Source organism: Hesperophylax consimilis, chromosome 9 (assembly GCF_061612785.1).
Source record: "Hesperophylax consimilis isolate HC1 chromosome 9, BYU_Hcon_1.0, whole genome shotgun sequence".
Lineage (NCBI taxonomy): Eukaryota > Metazoa > Arthropoda > Insecta > Trichoptera > Limnephilidae > Hesperophylax > Hesperophylax consimilis.
Genome location: NC_142844.1, coordinates 3,403,789 through 3,414,597, shown reverse-complemented (window position 1 = coordinate 3,414,597; position 10,809 = coordinate 3,403,789). Strand labels below are relative to the sequence as shown.

At 36.0% G+C, this 10,809-nt stretch overlaps 1 protein-coding gene across 1 annotated transcript in view; it reads right to left on the bottom strand.

Moving 5' to 3' along the window:
- Positions 1-1,268: 1,268 nt before the first annotated feature.
- The window catches only part of LOC149420791 (kinesin-like protein CG14535), a 31,144-nt gene continuing 21,603 nt past the window's right edge, over positions 1,269-10,809 (bottom strand). Inside the window, exons 5-7 of the mRNA XM_089635119.1 lie at positions 5,961-6,161; positions 5,066-5,284; positions 1,269-4,984 (exon numbers count right to left, since the gene is read on the bottom strand). Coding sequence (XP_089491245.1) covers positions 2,130-4,984; positions 5,066-5,284; positions 5,961-6,161 — 3,275 coding nt within the window. The 3' untranslated portion in view covers positions 1,269-2,129. The remainder of the gene's footprint in view (positions 4,985-5,065; positions 5,285-5,960; positions 6,162-10,809) is intronic.

The following is a 10,809-nucleotide window of genomic DNA, read 5'->3' as shown; positions in this document are numbered from 1 at the left end:
TATAAGAGACACTTAGTACTTTATTTTTCATTAAAAAAAGCTGAAAAGGATGAATTCAGAATCCTAGCCACCCCTCATACCTTTTTTCCTTCCCAGATCTTCCTCTACTTCCTCTCCTTCCTCTCCTTCCTCTCCTTTCTCTCCTTCCTTTCCCTAAAAAAACCACCACACAGCATCCTCAATGATGACACAGGGCCTCCTGAGTGGAATCAGTGGGTTTTTCCAACACTCACTTATAAGTGAAAATATATTTTTTTACTAGATATGTACTACCATATTATTAGTAAATTAAAAACATATGATTTTAAAAAAAAGGTTGAACTTTCAGCTTTAAAAAGTAAAATCTCTGGGTTATAAGAAGTAAAAACAATAATTCAAAAAAAGTTCTGGTTGTATATTTTGAATTGTTTATTAAAATGATTCATTTTTACCAATACATAATTTCATACAATAAGTTGAACGCTACATAAAGTCCAAATAATTAACCTAGAGAATATTTTTACACCCAAATTAAAACATGTATTTATTCTTATTCGTATTCGATACATAATATTATTTAAATAGCATTAAATTTCTCTACAAATAAAACGATATAAATTAAATTTAGATAAAATATACAACAAAATCAATAAGGATCTTATTCTCCAATAAAAATATTTACATGTTTTCTTGATACAAATTTATACATTATAAAAAAATGCCCATAACAAATGTACTTAATTCTACCATAGTTTTTAACAGCTGGGCTTGTATTTTCAAAATTATGATTAGAAAAAAAAGCTTTACACAATTTTCGTATATAATTAATACTTGTTTTACAATGGATAGGTTTTTACGTCTTTTGACGTTACATGAAACATCCTCGACTTATTTTAGGTTTGAAAAAATACACGTGGAGGTGAAAAATACACACGATAGAATTCTAAGTATAAGAATAATTTATAACTAAACAGAGTTAAGCAAATTTTCGATTCGGTATTCGTGGGATCTACAATCACGTATTAAAGATATTCGTTTTAAATGAAAATTATCAAAAAAAAACTAATTGAAATTGGAAGCAGGACTACCCTCAAGAACTACTAATTTATTTTGAAGAAATTCAAATTCATCACAAAATTTGATGTAGTTCAAATAAATTTCTCAACTTTTCCAAAATTAGAAAATGATATGAGTATTTGATATGTCTACTGAAAAAGGATTAAAATATTTTTTTAAATTAGAAAAAAAATATTCTAATGTTGTCTTTCTTTAATTTTTATTTTGTCAAATATTTTTGCAAGTTGGATAGATATAACAGGGGTTTTTAAGGGCATTATGTGTTAAAACAAATTTGTACTGATCTGTACAACAAAATTCTAGAAAAATGATTTGTAAAAACTCGAAAAAAGCAAGTAGAAATTGTTTAAAATTTTTGTGTTTCCACAATTATTTAAAAATAGTAATTATTTAGACCAAGATAGAAGGTAGAAAAGCTACACCATTTACAAAATATTTAATTTAACTTACAAAAACGTTTTATTTTTATATGAATTATAGAATATACTAGTATCAAAAGCAGTCTCCCATTGTAAATTCGGTTAATCGGTAGTCTTCTGCAGGCGGTTCTTAAAGCTAAAACGCATTTAATGTATTTGATAAATGTCTACATTTTATATAAGAAAGCTTGATTAATTTGATGATGTCTGTTTTAGCTATAGTTATTTCGTAAGAAAAATGAGTGAAGTGGCTATGTTTTTTTTTAACATCGCATTTAAAACGCTCGAGGAAAAATATTAACAAAAAAACGAAGCATGTTCTCAAAAGATGAAGGTTGTTCTCTCATCATCTTCCAAAATTTGAAGTTTTTTTTTCAATGTAGAGTTTATTCCATTCACTGGGTTGAATCTCGTCACCATTGCTGCTGGCAAAAACACCACTTTAATGTATTTATTTAAAAAAAAAAACACAATAAAAAATGTTAATTTTACATCCGGATACACAAGCGTGGTTATAAACATCAATCATGCGATAGCTTTCTTTGAAATTCTGGTTAAAAAGTGTTTTTTTATTACATTCCATCAGAAATGTAGGTGGAACAAGTCATGCATGGAATGAGATCGCGGAGGGCATTATTAGCACATCTCTCATTTTCAGAAATCACTTATCTCTGCATCAGTTTCAGAGTTTTTACAAGTAAAGGGATTTCTCAACCACGAACAGAAGGAGCGGTCATGCTGGTGTTGCTTATACTTAGCAGTGGTGTGTGCTCTGTTACCTCCGTGTCCATGTGACCGGTGCGCCCGACGGATGGAATAAGAATCTATGCTGGAGCTCTCGCTGTCCCTCACCACACTGTCGTAGCCCGATTCAGCCCTTCGAGATATGGCCGCTGGACTGTGCTTCGAAGTCCGCGGTGTTGAATCGTGGCCACTGTCGTACCCATCTGGTTTATTCACTATTTTTGTTGACCCTAAAATAGATCCCATGCTTATAAGTCGCTGATTGGCACCATCTGATATAGGTTCAGTGGTTATTGGTAGCATGCTTGAAGTCTCCTTCATTCTGCGTTCGTCGATAGGTTCACTTGATAACGGGCGCACTTCCAAATGGAGTGAAGCTTTTTTAGAGTCGTCATATGTTTTGTCACTCTCAAAAACTGATGCTCCATTTCCCAATGTTCTTTTTTCTTCTCGCAGATTAGGATTTGAAGCTCCATCGGGGTGTCTTAGAGCGGCTATGTTTAAATGTTGCTCGTGCGTGAGTTTTGAGGAATACTTTTGAAACCGCCCCGCTAGGGGCTTCTCGGGGAAAAAAGAGTTGTTATCCATTGAAAAATTCAATTCGTTCCAATCTAGGGCTGAGCCAGGTCTTGAGAGATTTTGTTTGCAATTTTCACAAAAGCTTTCCTGGGGTTTATATGCTGGTTCACTATATATTGAACTATTGCCGTGGAATTCTTCAGTTCCGTATAACATATCCGATAAAGATAATGATTGACAATATGTTTGTGGGAAATTCATATTTTGTTGAACCATACCTCTGTACGTGGGTGAATTTTCTACATTTGCCATTGCAAGGCGTGATTGATATAATTCATGCAGTTTTGCGAGCTCGTTGAATTTACTTTGATGAGAATCTTTTTCAGCGTACGTAATTGGCTTTTGATTATTCATATAATCAGTGTCATCATAATCATTGTTACCGTAAAGACTATAAGCTTTCTTCAAGTAAGGGTTGGAATGGATGTGTCTTTCCATGTCGCTTAGTACTGACATCGAATCAGTAAATGTTGAAACGACTGTTAAATTCTCTTGACTAAGTATTCGCAAGGGATGTTCTTCTATGTTACTTTGGTCTACTTCAGGTAAAGGATTTTCTCTAACACCCATACAATACGCTATGTCTTCTTCGGTAACTTGTAAACATGAATCTTGCATTGGCACAGGCTCATAAGGTTCATCTACTTCGATGATTTCTAAAATTTCGTCATCATCCTCGGCGGGTCCCTTACTCATTCCATTTGCATCTATGTCGCGACTGTGGTTCGAAATTAGTTCATCATTCATTCTTAGCCTTTCTTTGAGTCGTACATCCAAGCTTTCCATTGAGACTTCTCTGCTACTCAGAGGTTGTATTAACGGCAAAGCGGGAGGAATTTCTGCCATTTCTTCACTATCTTCATCATCTTCAACTTCTGGAAGTCTAAGATGTATATCAGACAATCGTTCGCAGTATCCATTGTCATTCTTGTTTGGTTCCATTTCCTCTTCACTTATTGCGTTGGAATTGAGCGTTGTTTTTAGACCAGTTCTGATGTATGATTCTTCTATTGAATTATTTTTTGTGATATCTCTACACACGGACATAATTTTTTCGTGATTATCTCCATCTTCACAAGTCTTAAACTGCGTCATTTCTTTGTATACTGTAGGTTGCTTGGTTTCAACCCTTGGAGCAACACATTTTGTTTTTTGTATCTGTGTAGTTTGATTTTCTACCCATTTTCGAATCATTATCTTTTTATGATTATCCATGTAACCATATCCAATATTTTCCCCACCCGGAGTTGCCAGAAGCTCTGCATGTAATGAAGCAATTTTGGGGGCCTGCATTGGACCATCAACCCACATTTCCCGTTTTTTGACATGATTTACTTCTTTCATAAAATGTCTGGCTTCGGCAACTTTAGACTTCAAAATTCTTGGTCCATCTATCCATTGTTCATCACTGCTTGATGCAGGTACCAAAGATGGAATTTTACTAGATCCTTCATCACCGGAGTGTTTTAGCGGATTTTTCTTCAAAGGCGAACCTTTAGGTATTATTCCGTGAGATGGTGATGACTTTAGGGAGCCTGTTCCTTGCATCATTGTCTTAATGGGTGAACCTTTCGGTGTGAGAGCTTTGTGGGTAGGACTGCGTTCTTCAACTACTCTTTGTAACGTTGGAACCTTACTAAATCTTCCCTCCATATTGGAACCTTTTAATAATTTTACCATTGAGCATCGATTATCCCCCGAATTCAGGTTTGGAATGTAAACTGGTGGATGTTCGCCATCTGTAGCATCATCAGAATGACCAACGTAGATTACGGTGTCAGCTGAGAGATCACTACTTGAAGGATCCGGTTCACTACTACTAGCAGCTTTAGGTGCCTCTTCCCCTGAACTTCCTCCAGATCCTGCGTTCGCAGTTGGAGTAAATTTAATTTTACGTCGCCGCATTCTATGAATTCTTGAAGCAAGTTGGACAGTTGTAAGAGTATCTGTATACTGTTGTTCGTTTGGTGACACATGAACAATCATTGCAGCGTGACACGTAAGAGATCCGAGGCATTCTTTTAGGACATGGGTGACATTGTGATCTCTATATGGCAAATGTTTTTGGCCATTGAAAATGGCCAATAAAATATTGCCGAGACCTGATAAAGGAATTCCGCCACTGGCTTTACCGCGTTCGGAGTTGCCTAGATCCATGAGATGAAGGCGACTTCTTCCTCCAGCAACTGCAAAAATAGATAAAAAGAATAAGTATTTCTGTTTTTTTAAACAACTACTCATCTGCTACCATATTTTGAATAACCAACCTGCTCCTTTGCTTCCGACACTGTACTGATAGACATGAAGAGTGTATAGCAAGTGGCTGTCTCTTCCTTCTTCTTTGCCCGGTCCCCTATTGGCCAAAGCTGCATCCAGATAGAAAGCAGCCTTTTCAGGAGTCTGGACTCGGAGTTCAGACTGGTTTTGGAGCTGGGTTCCGAAGAGTGGGTCGTCTCGAAGGTAGACGCCCGGAGATTGTTCTTGATCTGTAGAAGAAAGGTCATTTATTAGTATAATACAGATTTCAGCATTTTTTAGAATAATTTTAAAGGAAATATATGAATAAATTTAATGGAAGTATTAGGTTTTTAAGATCAATGATGATATTGTGAAATTTAAGATCAAAACTCAGATTTACAAAACCGTTTATTACAAAATACACGATACTTGTCAAGTGGAATTGAATAAGAGTGGAAAACAGATTAGCAGGGGGTATAATCTATATATTATACAGTATAATAGGGGGTGCATTCCATATTTTTTTTTTGAAAGAAAGAATACACTCGGGTAACGGATAATCTGACAATATTTGAAAATCTCTTACTACCACCACAGTAAGTTGAAAATGTTGAATGATCTGAGAAATTGAACTAACGACGCCTGAGTGGGACCCAGACGCTACGCCAACTCAGCACTGACCAGACGCAAAACTGTGTATGCCCCAATAAAATAAGAACTACAACATAAGTTCATTTTTTGTGATTATTTATGAAAAACTAAAATCTTCTTCGTCTTTTTTCCTTGGGATGTGCACCGCTTCACATCTCCCATGGACAGAATGATCCTCATGTTAAGTGAAAAGTGAATCTTGTCCTTTATCACTTCCTTCTCACCCTTGAAACCATGCGGTATCACTTATAAATAAACAGATTGTATTCGTACCAGTGGCGTGAGCTGCCAACAGGTCCCTGAGCTGGTTGGTGTGGCCGCACAGTTCCACGGCCGAGGCGCGTACGGAGAAGCGCGTGCCGTGGCGAGCGCGCCGCTCCGCGATGCCGCGGAACAGCCACGAGATGGCGCTCGGTATCGCGCCGAGACCTGATCCGTCCTTGGTTGCGTTGCCCACCATGGTGTAGGACTTACCTGGGGAAGAAGGAACACATTAATAAGGATGTCTAAATTAGGTTAATTATATTACTTGCTGTTTAAGCACGGAATGTTTTATTAACCACACTATTTCTCCTCTTCTTTAGGTGGGGCTGACTTCTGTATGTTAGCATTGCTAGATTACGTCGATCACGCTCCGCTAGGGACGTAGGCCAAAAACTGAACTACTTGCTTCGGATACTTAAAAATCTCAAAGAATCGATAGAACTGAAGAAATTTCTGGGAGGCCATGTCCAAAACTGGTCGCCAGTTTATAAGGAATAAGAATAAGATAAGCCAATCACAATATTTAAGACAAATCAAAGTTTTAAAAGTGTTTTATTTTTATTGCTTAAATGTATATATATTTAAGATCCTGGGTTTGATTTCATGTTGTGACGGTTATTTTTTTTTTAATTTATGTGTCTTGGTTGGTTTTAATTTATCGTTTAGATTTATTAGTATTATCATCTTATTCAATGATAGGTACATATTATATTACATTACTGGGTGAAACTTAAATTTGAAAATATTTCAAATAAAAAGTTTTTACTGAACATTTATAATTTATTAAAAACGATTTTGTATATTTGGCATAATTTGCTTTACGTTTACTTTTATGATGAAGCCGCGATAGGGCCGCTAAAGTGTGATCAAATTATTTGTCGAATATAGGAATTTTCTCAAAATGCGAAATATGTTGACATCCGATCTCTTCAAAGATTTGTAGTCTCGTTATGGCAGACACCATATACTTTAAAGCTAAATATATTGTTGTTTGTCAGAGAGGACGGACCGCCAAACAACTCGGTCACACACTTTTTGCCTCAATCACACACATACATCGTTATATGCATGATTATTTCTATTATTCTGTCTTTTGACATGGCCATGTCTTCCTTGGGCGTCCCCGACTTTAAATACCATTCAAATTTACGTAACATATTATATTCTCCTTATAATTATTTTTCTTTTATTCGCTCTGTATGCCGAAGCCACCTGAGCATCCCTTTCTTAATCTTACTAATTACGCTTACATCAGCCTTGCAATCTTTGTGGATCTTCACATTTATCTCACGGTCATAAGTGGTTTTACAGCACATACGCCTCAGAGATCTCATTTCTGTGGCATTCAGTCTACTTTGATTCTTGCTCTGCCAGTTCCATGCCTTACAGACATTCATCATGGTAGGTATCGGAACTCCATTATGAACTGCTAGCATCGCTTCTTTGGACAGTTTTAAATAAATTCGTTTTAATTTTATTTGTAATCTTTCGTTTCTCACAAAATTTAAACACTTGACACGTGACAGGTGTCATCAAAAATAGGACAAAGTCTAATAACCCCCACAAAGGGGAGAACTCGTTCAGTTAAAAACCATCAAAATGAAACAATCTGGAACAAGGAACAACGAACGCCCGCGACGCACCGTAAGCATAAGCTTTCGTTTGACGACACTTTTACGATAATTTGGATTGCACGAATATTCTTGGTATTCAGCGTGCACACCTGAATGGCCATTTTGCGGCTTGAAGTTATAGGCGTACCGCCGATAGCTCAATTCTAACGTCTTCCTCCTTCTCATGAGCGATGCATGTAGTGGAAAGAGAGGTTACATTGGAACTGTCTGCGGCAGGGTAGAACCGTATATCCCGGTTCGTCTTACCGGGTGCAGTTCGTTCCGTTCCGTACCTACTCGTTAACGGGGCACTCTCGTAACCTGGTTTGGAATTAAACAGGGAACTTCGCCTTACAATGAGGGAGTGAGATTGAGTCGTTTGGCTCGCTAGGACACAAACGAGGAGGGAAAAAGATTTAGTTTTCTTAAGCTGTAACACCTGTTTGGTCATAAAACTAAAAGTAAGTGTTAATTTGTAAGATACTCGACATGGAACTGAAAACACAAAGGAAATATATAAGAATTGGTGAGATTTTTAATTTCTTAAACGTTAACTCTATTACATAATTAAACATACTCATTTTGGCTCTCGGTGCATAGTTGCGTGATTTGAAATTATATTCCTGCGTAATGCATAACATTATTAAAGTTCAATTAACATTTAATAAATGAAATTAGAACTGATAAGTATAAATCGTATCAAACAAGCAATACAGGAGGCACCAATATTATTTTATTAATAAATAATTCTGTATTAAATTTGTGTTTCTTTTGTTCAAATGTTTGATAGATGATGTCGTAATTTTGTAAGTTTACAAACTGTTGACACAAGTATATGCACCTCCCTTTAACATGTGTTCCTGCATTTCTCCACACAATTACCTGTCTCGGTCTGACAATGTGGAGTACCTATATACCTAAATCAGTAACATTGCGACAATTTATCATACATTTCCAGTGTGTTGAAAAACCTGTGCAGTGAACATGTTCCCCATGTTCACGAAAAATTAGGCAGTGATCACCCGCAGTGTTCCTTAATGTGATAATATCAAATTGTAACAAGACGTATACCAAAGACCAACGGTAAGTCAGAATCTCTTTTCAATTCTAACTGTTAACTACAGCTACCTCAATAGTCTAAAATAAAACCACAAATTGATTCGCAGACTACTTGCTACTTCATTGGAAATCAAAAGGTAAATTAATATAAGCTGTGATTTTTTCGGGTTTCTAATATATGAAAAATCGTATCAAATTAAAAATAGTTTTTAACTAGGTTCATTAAATGGTGAGTAGTAATTTCCTGACAATTTAAAAACACCTTTCAAAAGTTAAGTTGTAATCAAATTTTGTTTAAAATACAAGATAAAATCTAAAAACCGTCAACAACGAAGAAAGCTCAAAATGAGGTGAAAAGTTTTTCAGCAACTTAATTCTTGGTTACTCTGCACAAAGCAAAACGAATAAGCACTCGAAAGAGATATAAGTACTTTACCGTGTGGCGAGTTATGATTGGTTGCATCAGCGCGATAGTCGCGGCAATTGAAAAACTTAGGCAATTTGACCCACAGCAATCGGGCGGTTTTGCTAGACGCCATCCCGAGCGTTCGCGATTTACATCGGGTAATCATCAATTTACATGCAAACTCGGATTGTTGAATCGCAAAATGGTAGACAGGAGAATATCCAGACGAGAGACTTCAATATTAGCGGTGACAGAGCTGTCGAGAGTTCTACGAGAACGTCGGCCACGAACGGAAGTGCAAAGAAGACTTGCGGGCGGAAACAGCCGAAGACGGAGCTAGAGACAAACATTTACTGGATTCCTGGATGGTTTCCTTACAAAATAATGACTTTTATCGCTGAATACCTTCGAAGAAGTTGTTTTGAGAGTGCCCTTAAAATTGTTATTTAAGATACCTGTAGGTTCTGATATTAAGATCTCGAAAATACAATCATTCCTAATGATGAGGCGTTATTATTTTTTAAATACATCTATTTTAATATCACTTTTGTTTTCCGTAATTAATGAAAGCAAATCTTAAAAATTAACCAATTTTTAGACATTCAATCGAGCTGAAATTTTTCAAATAGACTCGTTGTATATGATAAAGCATTCACCCAACTTTTGGTGGCAATCACGCATACACACGTGGACATTTACGTATTTCTCAGTTAATCTAAGAAACGAATGTCGGTCCTACCCGATCGGCATTTGGCGAGGTTGGTAGAGTTGTTGACTCCAGTTCCTGGGTAGGAAGGTTCAATTCTAATTTTTTTAAAGTTTTAAAATATTTTTAATATAGATGTAATATAGAAAAAAAAACTTACGGGTTTATTTTTAAGTGACGTTATTTACGTATTTATTCGAATAATATAAAGTTCAGAAACTTTGTTTTACCCCACTGCTCAATGCAACAGCAAACACTTTGTAGTGTGAAGTAATAAATAAAACAAAACATTGCTTTGTTTAACACCACCTTGTCTTTCTAAACCATAAATAGTGGCGTAAAACGAAACTACAGGGTTTTCTTTTATTTAAAATGCAGCTCTACAAAGTGCAAAAATATCTAAGTAGATATACTGGATTTAAATCAAACACTGCAAAATTGTTTGAATCACTTCACTTTATAATTAATGGACCTTGTCTCTAATAATTGCATGTATTTGCTTCTTAAAGTTACACTGTTCCATCACAAACTTACTAATTTCCAAAACATCGGATTTGGACGAGCTTCTACGGACTAATTTCAAGGGACAATGTTCAGCAAGTTTTGGCTACAATTACAACTATAATTTGATCAGACAAACGAAAAACTATAAGTTCTTTAAATAATAATTCTTCATTCATACTTTAAGGAGAAAATAGTTTAAATTAAAAAAGACACTGGCTATTCATATAAATTCTGCACCTCCATATAATGTATTTGCATACAGTACACAAGGTACAAGGCAATTCGCAGAAGCGTTTTGATGGTTAAATATGTAGAAAGTTAACAATGTTTATTATTTCGCCGCATTGTACATTAAAGTACGGTGTCGCTTGCAACTAGAATACGAAATGCAAATTCCCATCTTCCATTCGTGCAGGAGAAGGAATGAAAAATAAATTAAGTGGCTTAGAAGGTGGCTTAATCCACCCCCCAGTTGTGAGTATTGCAGGTTCTCGGTTCTAGGGGTCTGTTGCGGCCTTCTTCCTTTCTTCTATAATAAAGGGGCCTCGGTTAAAGCTGTGCACAACTATT